Below are 25,491 nucleotides of genomic sequence, written 5' to 3'. Positions count from 1 at the left end.
CCGGCAGAAAATAGATTTTAGCAAATTATGAAAGAAAACAGAGTTAATGCTTTCGCTGATTGATTTCCACCCACACTGTGATTAATTGCCATGTGCCCTAAAAGTTGGAAATGTTTACTTCTCACCGAAATATATACACTTACGATTATGCAGATGTTGAATCAAAAATGTATTTTAACCCTGTCGTTCGCGTATAAATAGATATTTGAAGGGCTATGAAACGAGGCTTTAAAACTCCCCACAAAAGCCATCCGGCAGTGAGGCCATAAAAAGCCATTTACAAAAAGCGGAAAGCAGCCGAAGATGGAGCCTGGAAAAACTCACACAGTATGAAAAAAAGGAAAATGCGAATGGGAAGACAGAGTGAAAGCTAAAGCGAAACTCTCACTCTCGCCCACAAATATTTGGATTGCATTAAATTCATGCAAACACAAAGGATAAAGGATACACAGAGCGCTTATCCTCTCCAGCTAGACAAATCCCCGCGCAAATAAAATAAAAAGAAAAGCAGCTACAGGACCCTGCTCTGAGCTGGCAAAACGTTTCGCTCAATGCTTTCCTCAACGCTTTTCCTGGGCTTTTCCCACTCCCTCCCACTCCTCCGCTCCCCAATTCGCATCCTTTTTTTCACTTAAAAACCATTTCAGTGCGACGGCTCTATGCAAATAGCCGCTGGACTTTGTTCGTCGCTTCGTTTAAATTCATTTACTTTGATTAAAACCCAGGCCAAGAGGCGAACCCTTCTTTTCTTCCATTTCCATTTCCTGGAGGAGTAAACTTTTATGTCTAGGCCATGGAGAGGTATAAATTTTATCGTAACTCTTTGCCAAGTTAATAATTTGTTTTTAAGCCATAACTTTACCTGAGCAGACAAAGAAAATGTTTACATTCACTGATAAAATGGATAGTTGATGTTTTAATTGATTTGAAAGGAAATATAATTAAAGAATCCTATAAGTAGTATATATCTTTTAAGATCATTGTTATCTATTAAGATTATTTAAATTACTTTCAAACAGAAATATGAGTAAGAATAATGTATTCTAATAAAGCCATTTAATATCCGTAGAGTATGAAAAATATCGATTCAAAGAATGCGAATCCTATTTGATCTTATAATTCTATTGCAAACTGAAAGGGTAAATAAACCTAATTTATCCTTTTGCAACCTTTTCTCCAAGTGTAGACATTTAATGGCTTGAAAGGTTTATGACCCGCATTACATTTATTGGTCAAAGTCAAAGGTTTCATGTTTTTAAATGGAGTTTTTTTTTTAACAAAACAACTCACGTTCCTGGCCTTTGGCCCAGACTCTGTTTTACCTTCGATTAATTACGCGCACTGCAATCGATTTTCCCCACTTCGAGAGTTCTATTTTTAAACATTTGTTTATTTATATATTGGATCGGATTCGGTTGAAAGACAAGTGAAAAGTCAAAAGCTGGCCACGTTTGTTCAGCGTGACGTCAGCCAGCGGCTTGTGGGGCGTGTGCTCTCAAGGTGTCCTGAGAAATCACCTGCCATTTGTGCCTTTGACCCGACAAAAAGCAATTAAGCTGCAAGTCATCCCCGAAAATCACCGACATAGATCACCAAAGGAATTGAATGTTGAATTAAGAGATTCAAAAAGGGGAGAGGTTTGGCCATCAAATGGACCGACTGTGGACCGGGTTTTAGCCGACGGCCAACGACAAACAGATTAGAACAGCTTAGTTTGCCCGCAAAAAATATGCGAGAAATGAATAAAAGAAAAGCCCCGAGAGCGGCGCATAAAAAATCTGGTAAAGGATTTGGTTTTTGGCTCGCCGTTTTGAGCCATTCCTTTCAGCCCTTTTCGCCATGGCTAATGGCGCTCCGGGCCGGACCAGCTTTCATGTTCAGCAGACCTCCTGTTTGCTCTTTTGGATTTTGCCTTTCAACAATGCGAAACATTTGTTTGTGCAGCATTTTCCCCACTTTTCCAGCTTCCCCGCATTCGCTGCTTCCCAGAAGGAAGCGTTGAAAACATAATTTTTCTCGGTTTATTTACAAAAATACAACAACAAAAATGCTGTACACGTAACCCCTGACCCCGCTCTGGCACATAACTGGCGCAATTTTTTGTCGCACTGCCGCAGGGCATTACAATTTGTAATATTCCTCCTGTTTTTTTATTTTTGGTTAATCCCGGGAAAGGGTATGTGGCTTAACAGGGTACAAAATGTATTGAATAAGCAGGAAAGTCTCTTTGGAATCTGATTAAAATCGTGCTTTGTGGGTATCTTTTATATGTTCAAGGAGATTAAGAAGGTAGAACCCTGGGGAATTTATGGGAAACTTGAAATGAGCATCAAAAAATTATAATAATTATATTTGTTTCAAATTTTTTTTTTTTTTTGTATTAAATACTTGATAAATTAATTGAAAAAGAAGTTTAAGAGCTTAACAAAATATCATTTGTGGAATAGAACAGGCAAAGATATTCAGATTCCATGTACTCTACATCAAACATTTCCCAACATTACACCCCTTTGCAGGGCATACTTTTGGGGATTGCCATGATTTATTTCTGGCATATATCAAAAGCTTTTCCAAATACCCAAAGGGGTAACCAACGCTCCTCAGTCCAGAATTTTAAATTGCAATATGAATTATGAAAAGGGAACAACTTTAATTCAGTTATTCGTGTTTTATTCACTTTCATGTTAAACATTGGCAATACATGTGTTTACAAGGCTGGAAAAAAGCAAATGCATAGTTTTCAGCACAGCAAAATATACGGAAAAGTGAGGGGAAAATGTGAGAGAAAAGTGTGGAAAATTGCGAAAAAGCTTTCTCTCTCTCTGTATATATATCCCCCCAGTAATTCAACATGTGTAAGAAATTTAAAAATTAATTAGGAAAAAAAGAAAGAACAACATTAAAACGAAATGAAATGTTGTTGAAGATTGAACGAAAATAGATCAAGTCGTCTTCTGGTATTTATAAGCAGTAAATTGATGCTGTTTATTGAAACATTTAATTGGCCACTTTGAGAGCTCTTCAATGGAAATTCAATTTAAAATTGTTGATTGGGAATTTAATGTCTGTCTTGTTTTTTGTGTATCAATGGGGGTGGAGGGTAAAAAACAGTCTTTAATAAAATGGAAGTCGCTTAATAGTGGCTTAATAGTTAGGGAATACGCTACTAAGTTTTCCAACAAGTCTGAAAATCTTAGATGCGCTAAAACTGTTACTTAAAGCGTACCAACGGAAAAACGTTTGAAAAAGAAAATCAACAGAACAAACTTAAACCTGAAGTGGAGTACAGAAGCTGAGAGGGGAGAATAGCTACCAAGAATTTCCGCTAATAATGTTAATTCCATTGCCACCTTTTTGGACCCACTCCACTCCACTTTAGCCACCTTCCTGGAAAACCCACAGCCACAGATAATCAGCATCTCTGGGCTTGTTCTGCACTTCCTCCTGCCTTTTGTTTTGCTTTCATCTCGGTTTTAGTTTTTCGTTTCCTTCGTCCTGCGTCCTGCGTCCCGCGTCCTTCCTTCCTTCCTGTACTGCGTTGCGCAACTTAACTTCCTTGGGGTTTACCACCCATCAGGCCCGCTTTTCAGGCCATTTCATTAGCATCATCCAAGCCAGGAGAAGCAACTTAATGAGATGGCGTGCAAAAGTTTCGGCTGTCTTTCTGGTTTCTGCGTTATGCATAACTTTGGCCATTTGGCTTGTGCTTAATTTAAAACAATTATTTGACGAGCTGTAAGTGGCCGAGGCCGCAGGCCAACTGAACCCAACCCAAAAATCAAAAGCCAGGCTAAAATTCCCACCCGAAATGAAGCTAACCAAGCTGCAGGTTTTCACCATACATCCATCCCGGCCAAAATTGCAGTTGGCCAAAATGCAAATCGCTTGGCCAACAGCACGCCCATCCCTATTATATCTCAACTATGATAATTTGCTGCTTTTGGCAGTTTTCTCGCAGAAACTAGCTGCGAACATTTCCGCAGCTCGAAATGCAAACTGCAAACAAATGAGTTTTGTCTGGCCGTATAAATCATGTCGTGGGATTTGGGGTTAGAAGAGAGTCCCCAGAGTCCCCCCTTCCCCTGTTGGTATAGTAAGTTCCCTCATTTCTTATCGGTTGCTCTGCACTAAAGTGCAAAGTCAGGCTGCCTAAGTGGCGTGAAGTGAAATGCTTTCTTTTCGCCAACACTCGCGGCAACAAGTTAAGTGCAAGTTAAATCAACAACTGAATTTCCACCGTGCTAAACACACCGAGCAGTAGAAATGGACGAAGAAGAAGCACTCATTGCTTTTGTTTTTCTTTTCTTTTTTTTTAATTTTTTTTTAGGTGCAAATTAAATGGCCGAGTGAGGGTACACTTGGAAAAACCAGAATAAAAATAGATCACATACCAAGAAGGGAACCTTCTTGCCATTTTAACTGCGTCACCTCTATCAAGCATCTAAAATTCATTGAAAAATATAATGTTTAAGGTGTCGAAACCTAATATTTGTTGTAAATAACTATATCTTTGTCAAAGCTAACATACTTTCCAAATTATCAGTACTACTTTCCATCTTAACAACTCAACCCGCCTATAGATTCCCAGAGCTCAAAGGTCAATATCTATTCTCCAATTCAAACAAAGATAAAAAACCTAATCATTTCGAAACAAATTGAAAACCCAAATATTTACCATTCTTAAATTGTTGTTTTCTCTGTGCTAAAGAGTCTTAAAGTTTATTATCCTCCGGTTCACCGTAAAACTGCATGTGTGAGTTGGGTAATAAAAACCACAGAGAGACAGTGAGACTTGCTTTCTTTTGGCTGCAAAATTTGCATAAGCCGAGTGTGGGGTATATTTCGCTTTGATTAGCCCCCCGTCAAAGCACAGTCTGTGTGTGGATTGTAGGTATTACTCAGCCATTATCCGTCAATGCCTAGCAAACGTAATAAGCCATTTCCGGTGAACAGAAAACCGAAAAAAAGTCATAGAAATTATGCTTTGTGTCTTATGCACTTCACACTCCAAACCCATAAAGCTTTAAGCCAATGAAAATGGAAAAGCATAGAGGAAAACGAAACCCATAAACAATTATCTTGGGGAGAGATAATAAAATATAGGGGCGGAGGTCTGCTGCATTCTTTGTTTGTTCTTTGTTACGACTTTCGCCTCACTTCATTAACTCCCCTCCGCTCAATTGTAGAGTGTCAAGTTTTATTGGTTCCACGGGTTAAATTCCCGACAGACTTGAGGGAAAAAGTAAAAGTTTCTCTTGGCTGCTGTCCAGCACTGACCCATATATATGTGTATATATATCTAGCAGTATCCCACAGATATTTCGGTTCGGATCGATTCTCTATAAACAAAGCGGGTCGAAACGAAATGTATTATGCAAATGCAGCTGCCGCAGCATGCAAGAAATGCATCATGATACGAGTATTTATATTATGATGAGGCAACCCTCACTCTCTCTATGCTGTGTGTTGTGTGTTGTGTGTGGGTGCTGTGGGTAAGTGAAATGTGCTGTTCGATGCTGTTCAGTACCAAGCCCAGACAATGGACATGCCTTGTTCTCCGCTTGTAATTGCAAATCAAATGAGCTCTGATTAGACAGACAGAGAGACAAGTGGGTCGTGTTCATCAGAGATTTGTGATGCTGCGAATTCGAAGCAGGAGCAACTTTAAAAATAGTGGTTTCTGCTCTAAATTTAACTTTAATTTACTCTTGTTAAATATTTAATTACCTATAAAGTTTATGCAATTCAGACACTAAACATTTCCATTCAAGTTTTAGCTACTGTGGCTTTGGCTTTGGCTTCAGCCCGACTTCAAGTGCCATAATATCTTTGCAAAAGTTTTCCCGAAACCGAATTGCTTTTCCAAGTTGGAGTTCCCCCGTTTCAAAGGAAGCTACCGGTACCGCAGTGGCAGCCAAGTTTTCCAAGTCAAAGGTAAAATCAATAAACCAGTTACCGTTTTGGCCAGAACCGGGAACCTCCCTCAGTTACCAGCAACCCTCGAATTTTGGCCATAAACAATTGTGAGGGCGAGTAGTAGTGGGTACCGAGGGCGACAAAGCGTACACGAGTGGCTACCATAATAACAAAGCAGAAAATCAATTGGAAGTACTTAAGCAAACAATGGACCAAAGTAATGAAAGAACAGCCCAGTAGCCAAAAAATACATATACAAAGGAAAAAAAGGAAAACAATAAAAGCCTCTTTCCCAAAACTCCCCACTTCCTTTCCTCTTCCTTTCTTTTATTTGGTAACAAGTGGCGTCTAATTTAGCACAAGGCGATTATTTAGATATCAGAAGAGCAGTACTACCTGTAATTACCACTCCAGAGAGAGAAAAGTCTTTAAAGTGCTTGAATTTAAAGTGATTAAATACCTAATCTTGGAAGAAAGAGACAAGTTTAATAAATTAACTTGTTTCCCTTTTGAAAATCCCATATATAATCCTTTTTTAATGGCTTATAAAATAAAACCAAGCTTAAATGTCAATTTAAGTTAAGTTTTAATCAAACTAAACAAGTCTCTTTCGACTTATATAATTTGAAAAGATAATTAGGGGTATAGTTTATAATTATTTCCATTTTCTAAGAACCAGAACTCAAAAGAGGGGGCTAAAGCCAAAGCGCAAACAGAAATTAAAATAAATAAATTGCGTGCTCTTCGTATACACACGCACTTTCACACTCGCACACACACACAAAATGAACGAAGAGCACGGGGCGTATGAGTAATGCGTCACAGAAGCTAAACGAGCGGAAGCGTTTAATTAGCAGCTTTAATAATTCAATCAGCGTGGCTATTCCTCTTGCTCTGCACTCCCCTCTCCCCTCCGCTGACCACTAATTTTTATACAGCAATTTAACCAGGTTATTATGATTATTTGATGGTGTTCGCTTTTCGGCGGGTGTAAATTTCACAAACAAGTGCTAAACAGGCTTAAACGCTTGGCGCCAATCTCAATTTTCCATGGATTTCCTCTGGCCGTTCGCCGGTCACACATTTTATTGAACGACCTTAATATCGGGAGGGTAGGAGGTGGGTTGGATTGGGAGGAAGTTTGCGGCTCCCTTTGAAATGAATCGTGTGGCTTTTTGGGGGTGGCTTTCGAGCTCCTTTTTCGGGGTGGAGCAGTGGTTTCTGCCTTGCCACCTGCTGGGTTGCCAGGACTCGAGCTTTACTTTCAGCTCCATGGGTTAATGAACTCACCCTAATTAGGTTAGCGGTTAAGCCCGACCGAAAATACTACCTACAAAATGCAAATTAGTCAGTACATTATCGGTTTCATGTTTCACACAATACACACACTCTCTGCAGAGAAATCATTTCTTATTGAAGCGACTTTAAAGCGTTTGAGCTGTGAACGTTCATATATGGCGAAAATTGCATCGCAATAAATTCCCAATGACCACTATCCAATGTTCAATGACCAACAGCCGGAGGCTAGTCACTGAGTAGAGTTGAGCTAAGAGTGTTTTCCGCGACTGTTTAATGAAAAAGTAGTCAGTTGGAGCTAGGAAAAACGAGCTAAGGCTAAGGCAAGGCAAGGCCTACTCGATGGTCATTGATGTCCAAGAACAGACAAACTTACAGGCAGCTAGAGAGAGTCTCAGACACTGAGAAAATAAACCCATCAAATACAATAACCAATGAAAAATGTCATAAAAATTAAGCCATAATAATATATGGATACAATCCACCCTAGAAAACCTAAACTTGGATGATTTATATTGAAATATGAGATCTATTTTTAAGATCTATCTATTAAAAATCCTAATTTAATTCCACAAATTATTCCCTGTGCATGGAAACGCAACCTGAAGAAGCTCGACAGACAGACCAGAAATAGCTAGACGTAGTCTCAGTTGGAGACTGTGTAAAAAGCCATCAAAGCCAGCGCCAAATGTTGGCTCAAGCCTGGCAAACATGGCCATGTCCAGTATGTGCGTGCATCTTTTGCTTTTTTCCCTACCTGCAACTGACTTTTACCCACTCCACACCACACACACTGCCCCCTTCACTTCGTTGCACCTCTAACCCGCTCTCGCCCCATTCCAGGTCCATTCAATCCATGGCCAAATCGACACTGCAGCTGAGCTTTGATTTGATGACCATGTGTCCCCATGTTCGCTTTCTGTTTCGCCTCCATCTCCAGCTCCACCTCCTAGCTTCAGCTCCATCTCCAGCTCCTACTCCATCTCCATTTCCATCGAGCATTTCACTTTGTGTCGCCTGCAAACGAGTGAAATCCCGAGTTTCGTCTGGCAATCTGTGGATCAGCCTAAATGACTGCATCCGCCGTGTGAGAGAAGAATCTTCTATCTGCTATGAAGTAATTTCATGCCACTTGGCATAGCAAAACCGAACTGGACCGTAATTATATTCAATTCTAGATGGTTGAAAGCACAGCAAAAAAAGAGAATCTAATTCTTTAAATAAATATTGGGATATATAAATACATTTTACAAAATAAGAGAAGGTTTTAAGAGAATATTTCCACTCTGAAGCAATAGTAGAAATATTTAACAAATAAAGAAAAAAGTGTGACCTTCCTCTTAGGTAAATAAAGGAAGTGTCATAACACCATAGCAATGAATTTATTACATCTTGATTTATATCTTTATTTATATGTAATAATTTTGAATATGCCAAAATCTCTACTAAATTTCTCTCTCTGCTCGACTCAAGTGTAAGACTAATTTCAGCAATAATGCCAAAATGATAGCATAAACACATAGAGACACACACACACAAACACAATCCGATCCGATCCGATTCTGGATCCAGTTTCGTTATTGTTCTCAGTTAGAAGCGGCGTCAATTGCCCAACTAGAACAATGGCATCTGTGGTGCAGCAGCTTCTCCCATTAGCAGAGCAAATATAATTACCAAGGCTAACTGGGGCAGGAAAAATGCCAGGAAGAGCTCGGGGAAAAGCTGATGCAGTGGCCGGGGTAGAGGCAAAGCCAAGTCGAGCCATCCAGAGCGCATAAATGCATGTTAAAGTCAATTTATGCAGGCCAGACAATGCAGCTTAGATCCTCTCTTGGCATCCACTTTTGTGCCAGGTACAGATTGTGCACAAAAACATGGCCAACACAGATTCACACATACAAAACCCAAAGGGGGGACCAGGACACGTGCTTGTTAGCGTAATATGAACACCTCCTTTGGTGCTCCTGCTGCCCCGTTTGAATATGTTAAGTGGCAGGGAGGCAGGGAGGATGACTGGCGGGACAACAACGGTGCGTATGAGCGATATGTATATGCATTCCAACAGCTCACATGGCTGGGCAATTTCAATGGAATGCAATTTGTCGTACTTCAACCTTTTGTTGCAATTAATTTTCAGTCCGCTGCGACGATGAAAGAAAGTCGAAAATCTATGACAAATGGCCACGGCCAAGTTGCAAGACGAATGTGTGCAGCATTTTCTCGAAATTTGACAGCTCTGCCGAGGCACTTTGTTCAATTTACCGCCAAAGTTCGCGCCCAAAAGTGGTGTGAAGAAAAGCATTTTTCCCAACGCGAAAGTTTTTCAAGAATGACATTAAATTTTGATGGCAACTAAACCTAAAAAAAAATGATGGAGCTAGACTTTAATTTGACTAATACGAAAAAAGTAACCAAAAATCAATATGCTGAACGTGTGACCACGCCGGAAATGTAGCGAGTCGTAAAAGAAATGATAAAATGAGTAATATTTCTCGGTTTTTTTTTTTTTCGGGGACACTGCCTAATGACACGCAACTTGGGAGTTATGAAAAAAAAGGGTGTGGCCAAAAAAGAACTGGGCCCGCCTTGAGGGGGAAAAGCCGAAAAGAAAATGTAGCCCCAGTTAGCTGGCCTCCCTGTAGCGATCTGTTAATGATACTTTCCCGGTGAAAAGCGTCAGCTAAATGGCAAAAAAAAAAAACGAAACAAAACGAATTCGAAACGAGGACACGCACATTATATAGCAATTTGTGAGCTGCAACTGCAACTGAACACAGCTCAGCTCAGAAACAGTCAGCAACTTGCAATAAAAAATTGTAAACTTCGCCCGACTTTCGCGACTGAAAGGCAAAAAGTATCGAGCAATTTAGATTTCGGATTGGATTGGAGGCCACTTTTTAGCCGCTTTTTGTTAGCCATTTAGCCATTTAGCTGGCTCACGCAACTGGAATGCCCCCATAAGGACATTGCAACAATTGTGCGTCTCTGAGAGTTCGTGAGAAAAGCCAATGTCAAGGTGTCCGGAACGTTTTTCTATTAATACCTGTCGGCGCGTTATTTATTTTTATTTTATTTTCAAATTTCAATTTCCGACTGTTCGATTGTTTGCCAAATGCTCATTAATAATTTATAAGACATAGCGCAGCGGAATGCTGCATGATTCACTCGATTCGCAAATCGAATTGCAACCTACAAATAGCTGCAAAAGTTTCTCGCTAATTCGATTGTTCTGTAACATGAGTTCAGAAATTGTTTGAGAGCTTCTCCTGCTCCGTTTTGGTTGCTTTTTTAATTAAATTTTTGTCAACCTACGGTGGAAGGTTGTCAAACGTTCTATCTCTCTCTCTATGTGCCATTTTCAAATGTCCAACCATTCGTTTTAATTGACAAAATTGATTAAAATGTTGCTTAACATTTTGCGCCAAATTGACATTTATCTTAATTGCTGGGGAAAATGTCGTTGGGAAAATGGAAAAAAGCTCCATGAAAACGGATGCCAATGAAATGGGACATAGATCTGAAAGATGAAGCTCTTAATTAGATAATGGTTGTCTAGGCATTTTGTAAATTGAGATTTTAGGAAAATAAATGGAACGTAAATATACTAGAGAGAGGCCTTTTCAATTTACACTTTGTTTCAGTAAATTCTGATAAATATTTGTGTAAATTTCACTGAAGAACTATCAAAGTTTTTAAACAATAGCCCATATTTTGTCACGACTTTTCACTATCGGCAAGGATTAATCTCTTCAATATCCTATTGATTTTTTTATGAAAGGTATGAAGTAAATAGACGAATCTCTTTGTATTCTCCTAAAAAAAAACACGGAAATTGTGAAAAGCACCGCAGTTTCTTTGTTAAAACCAATACCGTGTCATGTTTTTTATGATGAGTTGGCCCACCCGGAATACAAAATCTCTTTCACAACATTCTCATGGCATTGTCCATGGATTTGCGCTTTATTTTTATCATCAAAATTCAAAGATTTTTGTGGCTAGGCGATGCCAAAAAATAGCAAAAAATATGATTTAGTTCTGGCATTGGTTTCTGTGTTTTTTATTTATTTATTTATTTACGGTTGCCATTGAGCGACTGCCGACACAATATCCACGCCCCCTTCAATATGTCCATGTCATTTGTTTATATATTTCTTTCAATATATGTTTGTGTTTGTGTATTTCGCTTAAATATTTCATTTGCGGCACATTAAAGCAGAGTTAAGAAATTTATGGCCGGGCAATATGTGTGGCAACTACTTCCGCTGGATGTCAAGCATGTGGCAGACAAATGCTCTGTATGTTCCTCTCTGGGGCACCACTCGAGTGTGCACTGCATTGCACTTGACACGTTTCCAAGGAGCACTCCTAAGGACTTTGGACACTTTCCAAGGCACAGAAAAATACCAGGAGCGAGGGAAAATCCTGAGAGATAGTCGAGTGTGACTGGCATTTTTATAGGCTGCAGTTGAATTATCGACACATTTTCTGCAAATACACGAGTGCTTCGATTTCTAGCTGCCACACACTATTGACTTTTCCAGACTCAACTTCTCGCTGTCTCTGTCTCATTTAACTAATCAAAAGTAATTTTAATCAAAGGAAACCCTCGCCGCAGGCCAGGGACAGATAGCAGACGGAGCGAAAGCAATTAAAGCCACGTGCAAAGTTTGCCAAAGGTTACGGAAAAAGGAAAAGTTCTTCTTAGGCTCCCTCTCAAGGTGAAGGCGGTGACTTCAAGAAGGATTGCTGCTCGATTTTTTTCGTATTTGTCTTGGCAAAGATCAGAGGGAAAAGTCCTGGTCCAGGTCCTGGCTCGGCTAAAGTGGCCTGGGGACTTGCCAGGGCAATCCTTGGGGGTGGAGCTCTATCTCTCTTTCTCTCTCACATCCTTAGAGATGTTGGGTTAAGCAAACTTAATTAATAAACGAACGAGGCAGCTGAAAGGAAGCTGATTGAAGACATGCATAGAGGAAAATTTACTGGAGTTACAAGGAAATAGTTAAAGGTTTAGTTATAGAAAATGTAGGGTATTTAATTTATTTTTAAGTAAAATATTTCCCTTTCCTGATAAGAGTTTTATGATGCAATCTTTATACTTAGATTTCCCTCAGTGTATATGCGTTAGGCTTTGTGGTCCTCTGTGTGTCGTGCAATGAATCGAAACTCATTAAAAACTTTTGCTGCGGTTTCATTAAAGCCAGCAGCTGCCACGCCCCCATACACACACACACACACAAACATTTCCGCCCGCCCTCATTGTCTTCTATTAATATGTCAAGGTCTGGGCAAAAGCGCACACACATTGTGACGACAAATAAATTTGAATAATTAAAAGGGCCCACAAAGAAAAACAGACTCCAGGACTTAGGTGTGTGTCTGTGTGGGAGGCTGAAATAGATGCGGAACAGATGTCCTTTTATTTTCGGCTAAATGCCAGGACAAGCTGTTGCCCCCTTTTCTATATTATTTAGAAAGAGAGAACAGAGTCCCTGGCGGAGACAAATAAAGCAGAGATAATCGGACCGGCAAAGTGCACTACCCTCCGCACAGACAATAGACCAAAAGCGACATCTTGACAAACTAATAACAAAAGGCAGACCGCCTGACAAACGCACTCGACTTGGCCAAGACCAAGCAAAAAAGACCCGGCCAAGATCCCAGATGCCAGATACCACTCTTAGAAAGAGGAGTAAGTACTCCTCGGCCCTTGGGCTCTTCTCGGTTAGCTCATTAAAAATGAGAGCCATTGCCTTCGTATGCCAACAAGTGCCAAAGTCACAGTTTTAATTTACCATAGACAAGGCCAAGAAGGGTGCACACCGAGTTAGTTCTGCTTGTTGTCCTGGCTTCTGGTCCTGGGCTCTGGTTGTTTGCCTAATCCCGCTGAAGTACCCTCATCCTCATCCTCATCCGAGATGGAGGCTCCGGGGCCTCGCCCACATTACCAGCCAATTATGAGGCGGCTTTGCACAACTTTAAGCGACAGCTGACAGAATGTATTTTAATTAAAATTCAAAGAAAAACGCCAAGGCCTGTATTCTAGCAAAACGCAAATTTAATTGAGCGCGGCCAGGACAAGGCAGGATACATTGCCTTCACGCCCTATAAACTCTCAAACAAGCAGATTCCGCTCTAGTTCCCATACATATTTATAGCCAGCCATGAAAGCAAAAGCAATTTAAGGCCTACAGATAAATCTTAAGCCTGAGAGAGAACTTAAAGAACTTGATGTTGAGGTTTTAAAAAGTAAGGAAAATTAATTAAAAGTTATAATATTTATATATAAATCATATTTAAACATGTAAAGCCTAGAAACCTAGTGAAAACTAAATTGATATCTATTGTAAGTAAGGAATATACATATTCCCTGCAACAACTCTTAGTTAAGAGGTTTAAATATATTCCTTTAAAGTTTTAAATTGTTTTTCAAAGAGTTACTGAGAAATATTCCTTTGAAACTGATAACCCTATGAATATTCCTCTCAAGTCCTGCCATAAATTTCCAACAAGAAGCCAAGAAAAAATCACTCAAAAGTCCAAAGAAAAAACAACAAACAAGCTGTCTTGGAAGAAATCTGTTCAAGTATTTTGAGGGAAAATAATTTTCGATGGGAATGCAAATGAATTGGTGGCTAATTGAAAAAGCTTTCAGCACGGGCGCTCCGCTTGCTGAAAAGGTCAAAAGAGCGCCGCGGCAAAGAATACACAAAAACATTGCGTATACGCGGTGTGGGTCGCACGCCTTTTCCTATTTGCAACAATTAGGCGCCAATCGCGGGCAATTATTAATTTGGCTTGGCTTTCAATTAAGCAATTTGTGTGCCCTCTAAAATTGTTGATTGTTCCCACAAGTTGAATATTCTGGGGTGGCGGAAAACACTGATGTGTTGGTTAGCAACAAAAACAAAAAAACAAAAAGAAAAAAAGAAAATCTAAAGGAACAAAAGGAGGAAAGCGGATGGCGGAAGGAAAATTGGTCCATTTATGGTATCGCACAATGCGGCGTCGTGTGTGCAATTCCTTACATTTTACGATTGGCAGGCGAGCGGCGGCAAGCACTGAAAATGCCAAAAACGTCTAAAACTTTTATGCTAATTTCCACCCACCGAGGAAAAGCAAGGCGGAACTGGATCCCAGCATCAAGTGGAAAACTTTCACAGTATCCACCGTCGACACAGTGTCGAAGAAATGTTTGTTTAGAATTTGGCAGAGCGTTATTTATGGCCCAATAACTTTTAACTTCACATGCGGCCCCATCGCAAAATGCAAATTAGTTGCCATTTGGCCAAGACTCACGTAGAGCCGTAGCGCGCTCAATGGGGCCAAATAAATTTAATTGAAAAGCCAGGCGATGGCGCTGGTCAAGAGGCCAAATGCTGTTCAGTTTTTTCCCTTCCAGCCGGGTCAGGTAAAAATTACTTCTTAAAGTCCAGCAAAAGGAGCAGCAGGACTGTCAATCGACCGCAGGCAGGACCTGCCAGTCAAAGTGTTTAATTAATGTCTAAATAATTGACAGCAGCAATCTTTAGCCAGCATTTTCATTAAGGGGAAAACTGTGATGGGGTAGGTAGGTTTTCCTCATTTATATTCTCGGAGATGTCCACTCCGAAGGTTAAGGTCACGCCCACGCTTTTAGTCAAATAATTTCTATCGAGCGACACAATATGTCTTGCTGTCTTTTGATTATATTTCAGTGTTGAAAATTTTATTTCAGAACAAAGCTAACTGAATATATAAAAATATGCTGACAAATGTTTATATATTTTTAGAAATATATGAAATTGTGTAAGACTAAGGCATCACTTGTTTGTTGTCACTAAACAAACTTTTCATATTAAGAGCAGTTTTATTATTAGCACTGCTTTACATTTAAACAAATAACAAAATATACATTCTTTTAAAGATGTAAGTAAATTATAAATAACTAAAAAAGCTATTATGAGAGGGAAGGTAGTAAACCTAAATTCTACTTTTTAAAGACAGGATACAAAAACCTATATTTAACCTAATAACTTAATTAACATATATTTAAAACAGGTTCAAAATAGTGACTTTAATAAATAAGTAAATATATTTTCAAATCCATTTTAATAGAAATTAATTCGTGTTTCTGGAAATAAACAATCTTGGACTTTATTTAAGTGTAAAGCTCATAAAAGACCACAAAGCTATTGGAATATGTAAACACACTAGGGCACTAGTCCTAATTTGAGTTGTTTATCCTTATTATATTATGCAAAGTATCAAATAAAAGAGCTCTATAAAAAAACAAATAATATTAAAGGATCTTATATATAAATATGCCACAATTGACATCACTCTCTACTCTGCCTCAAACGAAGCCAATCATATTTTTTTTTGTCTTCCCCTTCAAACACAAAGGAATTCCCCTAAAAGCTAATTATTGGCCAAAAAGTTGATTTAAACAGACAAAAAAGAAAACATTCATTCATCGAGGAGACCCTTCAACCTTTTTCTCGTTCTCAATTTCCCTCGTTCCCTCATATACCCCTGATCTGCCTCAGCCATATCTTTATCTATATCTCTGCCGATGTCGCCAGTCTCCTTTGTCTGTGCCTGCTCTCTTGCGGCAATGTCAAAGGTCGCTGTGAATGGTGGCACATAATTGCACTTGACAGCAAAAACGACAGTAGCTGCTGCTGCTGCTGCTGCTGCTTCAAAGGCTGCAGTAGCTGCTGCTGCAGTTGTCGACAGTCGCCGAGATAAGGAAAAGTCAAAGCCCAGGGAAAACTGTGAAAGATTGCATAGCGAAATGGATTCAATTGCAGTTTTTCCGCTTGCCGATGGAGCTGCAGCTCAGTGGCTGTCACTGATTAGACTGCAAGAGAAGAGAAGAGCTCCCGGCGCTTTTGATGCTGAGCCACAGATAATTTTCCATCTTTTTTTCTCTATTTTTTATATCTCTTCCCTGTTTTTTGTTTTTTTTTATTTGGCTGAATGAAACGTGAGCGGCTGTAGTTAACGAGACTGTGGAACCCTTTTCGATTTTAGGTTGAATGGGAAAATTGGCAGAAAATGATCAAAGATCGCTTGTCATTACTAAGCAAGAAAGTGTAAGGTATAAACGAAACGATACCTTATTAATAAGAATAATAGCTTAAATTTATAGTAGTATATCAGTTAAATTTAAGCATCTGTTCAATTCAATTAAATTGTTTAATATGTTTAATACCTGATTGCTCTAATTTGTAATGTCTTAATGGTTATTCCTTCAAACGAACAAGTAAATGGACACAAGGATAAAGAGCAAACTTTTTAGTCAAGCTAAAATATATCATCTTAAAAGGATAAGTATTAAAACACCATCCAAGCTCCTTATTGATAATAAATCTCAGAGTATTCTATTAGACGAATAAAAGGCAAAAACTCCATTCGTTGAATTGATGTATTACTTTCTTAACAATCTAAATAACTCGACTATATGTGTAAGATATTTAATATATAATATTCCAAGAAACCCATATACCCCTTCTTGATACCCTTTATCAATAATTTCGGTGCAAACTGCATTCGATTGTGCTGCTTCATTGGCTCTATTTCGATGAGGGCCAAGCCCAGTTGGACAGCAAACAGCTGTCAGCGGAATCGGGCAGTTTGGGAGTTTTTTCTGGGCGAGGGTCGTCGTGTGTTGGCTATTATGGGTCTAGAAACCGCTGCTGCTGCTGCTGCTCCCGGAGAGCGTGCCACAGCAGCTGGCATTGCAAGTTGCAACTTCCGCCATTGAGCGCTTCGCTAGGCACCCGCAACAATGGCCAAAAGAGCCCAAGTTTGCACATTTGCGTGTGCTACCAATTTTGGCCTGAAACAAGTAGATACGGGGAGAGACAGATAGATCGAGGGATGTAGATGCAGATGGATGGCGGAGTAATTGGGAGGGGTGAGAAAGCATTTTCCTGACTCATTGCAACTCGTTTGCTGCAGCTGCGCCAGGTGTAATTGCGAAATGTGAGCCAATTTGCAACAGAAAATTGTGTAATAGATAATAAATGAGCTGAGTGTGGAGCGTGTGCTGCATTCATGGCCCAGTGATCGGCAAATGGCAAATTAAATGAATCATCAATAAGCGCTGGCCAGCGAGTGTGCAACACCCTACATAGATAAACCAAAGTCCGGGCCAAGTAATGGCCACTTAATCCTTGACGACCAGCATTAATGTGGCACTTGACACACATTAAACGCGGCCTTATCGAGAATTATGGCCCAAAAGAGGCTCATGTGGCAGCCTCCCCCCCACTAAAAGCCAAGTAAATCTCTCCCACGGCTAAGAGGGGAATAACCTGGCCAGAAGAATGAGGTAACACAGAGAAGAGCAATCAAAATCAGAAAAATCGATTAGCTTGGCCAGCCAGAAATGAGCGGAATGAATCTGTAATAATCGAACCGAATCGAAAGAGGAATCGGAATTGGAATCGAAGACAAAGTGAGTTTGCTGCGAATTCAAATGAATCCCCAAAGTCAATCGTAGCCACCAAATGGAAACCATTTCCGCTTTCACACACACACACACACAGAGACAAAGCTATCCTTTTAGGGGGAATCCCGGGAAATGGGCGAAAATCGAGGGCCGGAATCAAGCCATAAAAGCATTTAGCCGATAATTTGCAATGAATATGATAACCCCAAGCAGCCATTTTGTGCGATGCGTGCAAGGGGGAAATTCCATGAAAATTCCATTTTTCCCACTGACTTTATTACTTTTATTCCACGCAACACCACACACTTTTAAGTAACTGGAAATATTGAAAATGTTATTATTGGATTGGAGCCGCAAATCGAGGCAGAAAGAGTCGACCGCGGCGATAACATTAAATATTTATTGTACTTTATACCGCTGCCATGCATAAAATACAATATCGAGGTGGCTTGTTTGTTTGCATTATTGTAGCCGCCAAATGCATTTTGCCACCACAATTTTAATCAAAACAGAAGGATGATGATGCGATGATGGGATGATGCTACCAAAGCCGTGTCATGTCCCGCAGATGAGCAGCGAATGGTGCAAAAGTGCCTGGCCGTAAAATCCAGCGGCCAGCGGCAAGGCGTGTTAATTATTCCCATGTAAACCAGACGATTCGATAAAGGAAACAAAAAATTAACAAACTGAACGAGACTGAGGATGATGCTGAGGCTGAGGAGGAGGATCTGTGGCGCAATGCCAATGCTGAGAATCTATCTACAGCAAATGTTTATCAAGAAATTAACGAGCAAATTGAACTTTAAGCGAAAGGTTAAGCAAACACAAAAGCGGAAAGCGGAAAAATTAAAAGGAAATCTTTATGGATTTTATTTGGGAAAATTGTACTGCATTTGTAACATAAATATAAGGCATAAAGAGGAGATTAATAAATAAATAAATATTAATAATTATAATAATAATAATTGCCAGGAGCAACATTATTAAAACCATAATCTCCCATGAATATTTTAATTAGAATCTGTTTTGATGTTTAAAGGAAACAAATTCCGGGAATATAAAGTGTATATTCTCTTACAATTTTTTTTTATTTTCAAGATCGAATATATATAACGTATTCTTTGTAACGATATTTATCGATATTTTACTAGGACAATTTTTTCGATAAATAAAAAGTATTAAAACCAACATAACTAAGCCAAAAATACATATAGTTCAAATCGGAAACCTTTCTGGGTTAGTTTTCATTATATTAATAAATCTGCATACTCAATTTAAAATTACAAATGTTGACAATTTTTGAAAATTTGAACGATGTTACCCATTTATAAAATTTTGAAATTTCGAAATTTTTGTGTTTTGACCGAATATATCTAGATCGAATCACGAATATATATGGTTTATAGGGTCGGAAATGACTTCTTCACAGCATTACAAGCTTCTAACTGCAAGGCTAGTACCATAATATTATCTAAAAATAAATAAGAAACAAAAACTCTATCAAAATTCGACCTCATCTTCTAAATTCTTTTCCAAATAATCACAAAAGGACTCCTAAATTTTCCTCCCCACACCGTATGATAACCCCTCGCAAACTCACATAAAACCTCAAGTTCATGGGAGAAAGGACTCTTGAGTTTTATTTGCATTTTATGACTCATTTTTCACGCCTCCTTCTAGTGGGCCTGCTGGTGTCAGTTGCGGCTGATAAAAGACAGGACCAGGACCGAAAAAGAACCGAAAAGCTCAAGTTAAATTGCAGGACGCATAATCCTTTTCGGGCTGCGTGTCCCTTTTTCAGGCTTCGCCGTCGGCATTGTCATCGTTGCCAATAATTTATATATAGAGGAAAATGCCTTTTGAAATGCTACGGCCTCAAACGGAAATGCCAGATAATTGAAATTGATATATGACGGAGACCATGGCCGGAGTTGTCCTCTCGCCGTACTTCTAAAAACAAAACGAGGTCTGCCCCCGAAGATAAACAAAGGGGAAGGGACAGGACAGGACAGGACAGGGACAGGGTTGAATATATATTGCGTATACGCCACATGAACAGCATTCATAATTTTGCGTACACTCCGACCCACACACACTCACTTGAGATGGAAAATGGGTAAACACAACAGAGACAGAGAGGAAAATCCACACACACACACACACACACATGAGTAGCACGTGGACCACAGGCATGTGGCCGTCGTCTCCATTTTATTTGTTTTTTAATATTTTTATGTGCCCCGCATTCACCGTTGTTTTGCCTTCGATTTATATATTCTTTTTTTACTCTGCTCGATTTTTGTGGAAAATTGGAACACATGCGCTTCACCTTCGCCTTAATTAATATTATTTTGTAAATAATAATTAATTTTACCTCGAGCGTAGAAATCTTGCCAGCTAAAAATAAATAATTTCCCATAGAAAATCTGCTGAAAAGATGAAAATTATTTCATAAATTATGAACAACCAGCGGGTGGGGGAAAAGAAACAACAACCAATAAACATATATATATATAAAGGTAATTAACATGAATTCTATATAGACCGGAAATTGGTTTTTGGAATGCAAATCGAAACAGAATCCTCCCTTCTTTGAATTTAATTTGATATAGAAAGGAAATGTCAGTTGCTTCAACCTCTCACCCACACTGATAAATAAACTTTTTTGGCGAGTAATCAAACTTAACCCGGTGAATCCCCTTCACTTGACTCAAATAATTGATGAACCAGAGGGCCATAAATTCCCCATACACCAGTCGGAAGTTGTTAAGCCCAAATAAATCGACTTGAATCGGATGCAATCGCATAAATATTTGATAGAGCAGTATCCTGAATAGCAAAAATAAAGAAACCCCCCAAAATCACGGGCGAAAAACCAAAGGCGGCATTAAGTATACGCAGTGTTGCCAGGCGCCCAAGGAAAATATTTAAGAAAAACGATACAAAAATACAGAAAAGCGAGAGGATGCGAAGAAAATATTCAACGGCGCCAGGCGCTGTGCGTGAGCAAATAATTTATACACCTTTTGAAAGATTTATGCTACCGAGGGCTTAAGGCCAGGCAATTCGCGAAATCAAAGCGTGAAATTCAATTAATCTAAGCAGCAAAAGTCGTCCAGGATGTATATATAGCATCGAGGCTTCAGGACACACTCAACCTGATTCTCCTGGTGATTCATAACTCCCATAATTCCGGGACACTGGACACACTCTCTGACAGATGAATCAGATGAAGTTTCGGCGCTTACACAGCACAAAAAAACTGCATTGGGAACTGTGGGCTGGGCCCGGGGTTGTTCATCTTATTTGGGTTAGGCCATCGATGCATATATAGTATATATATGTATATATGGCACAATGGTAACGGAACGAGTATTCACCGTTTTGGCCAAAAAGCAAGACCCAGGCCAGCGAAAAGCCAAAACAAACAAATAAACAAACAAACAAACGACGACAACGAAGCTGCAGCTGAAGCAAAAGCACAAACAAAGCGAAAACTGCAAAAGCATAACAAAGTGCAAAACTTTTTGCACGCTTTGTTTTGTTTATGGAAAAATGCAAATAATAGCAAAGTTGATGTTTCCCAGGGGGGTGGAAAGGGGCGGGTTTTGGTAGAGGAAAACTTGGAGCACGTGCATGTACAACTAAGCATTAAACTTGCAAATTACACTTTAAATAAAAGAAGATAGTTTTTTGGCAAATGATATTATTATAATTATTAAGAAAGGAATATACTGGGAAGGGAAGGATATTCTTAAATAATTTATAAATATTTCCCTAAGCAAACAATAGTTTACAATTCCTTAAAAAGTGAAGTATATTAAACTAAGTTTCGAATTATTTAAAAATTCCTGACTAGTCTGCTAGTAACTGAAGGTTAATTTTTAAAAACGTTGTAATTATTTTAAATTCTATAAGCAATTATTATTTAATACAAAGGATCTACTTTAAAAACAATTTTTAATGTAAAGTTAACTGCGTCAAGATATGTTTTTGGGTGCTGCAATCCGAGGGCTTCACCATAAAGGACCTTCTAAACTTTACATAATAGAGTATTTAATTTGCATTAAATTACAAGGGCTCTGATATATTGTATATTTTAAGAATCAAGTTTTTAAAATACTTATAAGGTAAGAAATGGCAAGTAAGAACAAGCGGTTAAGCTTGAGTGCAGGCAACATCTAAAGTTCATATTAAGGAGATTTAATAAAAAATCAGACAACAGAGGATTTCAACCACTTCACTTTGATATATTTTCATAAAGTATAGGTACAATAAAATTTAAAATTTTAAGCTTCAAGTCTTAAATAATAATACAAAGAGAAGTTAGAGACAAAAAAGTTCAGTGTACATCTTCAACGGTTGTCAATGGCAAAATATTTGCTGTCGCTGTGTTCAGCTGTCTTCAGCTCCCTCGGCAATTCGACATAGAAAATTGACTGGATTTAATTGCCATTGGAACTGCAAGAGCCAATTGCAAATAGCAGCTCCAAGTACAATGCCTTCTTGCTTTGCTCAGGCAAATTATGCAAAATACTATGGGGATCTCTGTCATTCCGATAGCGAGACATTGTTGCTTCGGATACGTGAGAATGATGCGACTAATGTTCAAATGATTTGCATACAAAGTTGGGCAAAGTCAATGCCCAGGCAAAAACAGTCATGAACTTCACTTGAGTGAGTTTTCCACCCACCCCCCTTAGGGATTTTCCCCGGTATAAACCGTAAAACCCCTTTCGCTACCGCCCAGGCAACTCATCAATCTTGCAGGGAAATTAATTGAAATTTTGGTCAACCGCATGTAACTGATCGAATCAAAATCAGGGGAACATGGCTAAAGCATGGCACGCAAACAATTTCCACACATTGAACAAAAATAATAAACAAAAGGCAGAAGGCAAACAAACACACACAGAGTCAGAGGTACAAAAAAAAAAAGAAGAACGCTCACAAAACTAAACAAATGCTCCAAATGCGATGCTGAATAATTGAACACGATACATGTACAATCGTACCGAAATGGAAATTTTGTTTACAATTTTATACCCTATTCTCCCCTCCCCCTCTGTATGTTTTTATACAAATGTGTATGAAACAACAACAAACCGGCCCAGTAGGCAGTAATTGTGACAGTTGACTAACTCTTTTGCCTGCCCGCCAGTTAGCGTTGAAAACTCTCTTTATTTGCCGCTTCCGTCAACCGCAGCAGCAACAGAAATAATAAATAAAAAAATAAAAACAAAATGAAAATAAAAAACAAATTAAAAACCACCCCAGAGCAGAGTTGCAAGACTGTCAAATATGGCAAACCTAAATAATTGCATTTACAAATTTGTTTGGAACAGTTTATTCGCTCAACTGCCATGAAAATAATATCGGAAATATAGGAGGGACAGTGGTTAAAGTTAATTTGAGCAAAAAATCGTATTAGTATTTGTTTCAGTAAATCATGAAATGTTTTGAATAAGTATATTTTCGAAATTCGATGACTAATACTACGGAGATGCCTGCTTACACAATGATTCTTGCCAATGGAATGTAAACAAATTAACAGCAAAATTATTCCAGACGTTACAAGACTACAAAGAATGTACATTTATATATTTTCTTCTCTAATATTTAATTAATTAATTATATGTTTATTCTTCAAATACTATAAACAAAAATCTTAAATGATTTAACAACCAGTAACCAGTTTGGTCAAGTAACAAAAAAAACCTTTTGTGACACCCAAAATATGAAGTATCTTTTCAGGAATCAAATTGGGCTAATTGAAAAGTAATTATCAAAATGTAAACATTAAACAAAAATGTATTTATGTTATTTAAATAACACATTGTTTAAAAATTCAGAAACTTAATAAATTCTATCCTTTCTTTAATGATCAACTTTTTTTATAGACTTTTAAAACGTATTCAAAAAGTCCTTAAGCAAAAATATGAAACTCTGACTGGCATTTTTTAAAGAACCCATAAATAAGCGAACAAAACACTTGATATATTTATTTAAAAACAAATTGACTTTGCTTAAATTTCCCTAAAAAGACTATCACTAATTGTAGAATAAATATTTGAGTGAAAATAAAGCCCCCGAAGATCAATCCCAACGAAATGTTTTATGGCGAATTTATTGGAACATAAAAAGGCAATTAAATTCCCCCCAAAGGAATGCTCTCAAGATGCTCGCATAGATAGGAGCTTATGTTAGAAGCCTGCGCCACTCCTTCCACTTTTTGATTATTGTTGGGAAAATTAATCAATAGAAATAAAAAACAGTGCGACTCACCTTGGCCTGAAAGGTTATGCCATGGAAGAAGGCCTGCTCGGCATGGAGAGGCACACGGAGATCCTGGTCATCCTGCACCAGATCGTACGGCGTCGATGGCATTCTCAGATAGTTCAATAGCACCGATTCGGACCACTTGTAGTATCATGAGATGGTTTTCATTTTCCGCGTGCTACGCTTGTGCAGCTGATGGCGCAATTGCCATAAAACGCCACTCGGCCGACTTGGCTTTGGCAATGGATTCTGGCCAGGGGGATGGTTCTGTGTTAACTGGTTCTGTTGCTGTTGCTGTTGCTGCTGCTGCTGTTGGACGCCTCCGAGTTGGCTCATGCAAATTGCTATGCGGCGACGAGCGCTCGCTGTGATTGATTTGCTATTTTGTTGGCCAAAACCCTCTCCGCTGTCTCGTTACCTCGCTGCCTCGTTGTGCCTGAGCTCTCTCCTAATCCCAATTTATGAGCTTTTGCGGTTGCCAATGCTGGCAAATTGAATTGCGTCAGTTGGCCAACTGATTCTTTTACGTTTTATTACGAAATCTGGCCATTCACTGGCAATTCCCGCTTCGGTGTATCTGCAAGTACACGGAGAAAGAGAGAAAGATTATTAAATTATGATACAATTGGATGCTTATTCATGACAATTTACTTGTGAGCTTAAAGCAGTGAAGACTTGTATTTAGTAAAAATAATAATTATGACAATAAAATAAGTTTAAAGTCTTAAACAAGTCTCTATGCAATCTTTTCTCTTAAAAGGAAATCTCTATAATTGTAGAGCTTACATTTATTTATCTAACAATTTACAGTTTATTTTTCCTGTGTAACAAATATCTCAAACCATCAGAGATGGAAAATCAGAAAATACAGAAAAATAGAAAGGTTATTCTGTAATCAAACGTCGCCTAATCGCAGTGCCTTGAACCATCGATCTGTCTATTAAAGTGAGTCATTAGGTAGATGGATTTTTGAGTCAGCATCGCTGAGTTCACTGGAAATCGGCGTGCTAATCACGGCTTTGGTTACTCACTGGAATAGACAAAGCTCGTGCGATGACACCTCTGCAAAATCGAACTTTGAATGGGTTTTTTTTTATTCGAATTCGCGGATTTGAGCCCACCTACACGACACGCACGTGTCGCGTGTTGTTCGCGTTTTGAATTCGTAATTTGATTTGTTTTTATCGGAAGTGTCTGCACTTTAATTGAGCTCGATTCGAGATATAATTTTGGCAAATGAAATTGAGGATTGTTTATTGTTATTTATAGTCTATATATCTAAATATTATTGTGTCTTTAAATTTAAATAGACTTTTATAACTTTACATTAGGAAATCAGAGATTTATCCTTTTCTCTTTTCTTGACTGCCTATCAGTTTAATAATCATTATATTTAGTAATTGAAATTTTAATAGATTTTTACAACTGTATTTATTTGACTTTCTATCCTTATATCATTCTTTCTACCTTTATTTTTAATTTCAGTATTTAAGAGGACCTTAATCTCTTAAAACTTGCAAGAGGAAACACTCTTTTCTCAAGGTTTTAATACAATTTTTAGGGTA

The 25,491-nt window shown here is 38.6% G+C and overlaps 1 protein-coding gene across 3 annotated transcripts in view; it reads right to left on the bottom strand.

The window, feature by feature from the left end:
• The window catches only part of LOC110190558 (capon-like protein), a 50,483-nt gene that overhangs the window by 18,715 nt on the left and 6,277 nt on the right, over window positions 1–25,491 (bottom strand). For all 3 annotated transcript variants that reach the window (XM_020961118.2, XM_020961117.2, XM_086833300.1), the window contains exon 2: window positions 23,933–24,503. In XM_020961118.2, coding sequence (XP_020816777.1) covers window positions 23,933–24,034 — 102 coding nt within the window. In that variant the 5' untranslated portion in view covers window positions 24,035–24,503. The remainder of the gene's footprint in view (window positions 1–23,932; window positions 24,504–25,491) is intronic.

The sequence above is a fragment of the Drosophila serrata genome, unplaced genomic scaffold (assembly GCF_035046125.1).
Source record: "Drosophila serrata isolate PLE 108 unplaced genomic scaffold, ASM3504612v1 contig_272, whole genome shotgun sequence".
Classification (NCBI taxonomy): domain Eukaryota; kingdom Metazoa; phylum Arthropoda; class Insecta; order Diptera; family Drosophilidae; genus Drosophila; species Drosophila serrata.
The sequence above is the reverse complement of the archived record's forward strand: the minus strand, read 5'-3'. Positions and strand labels throughout refer to the sequence as shown.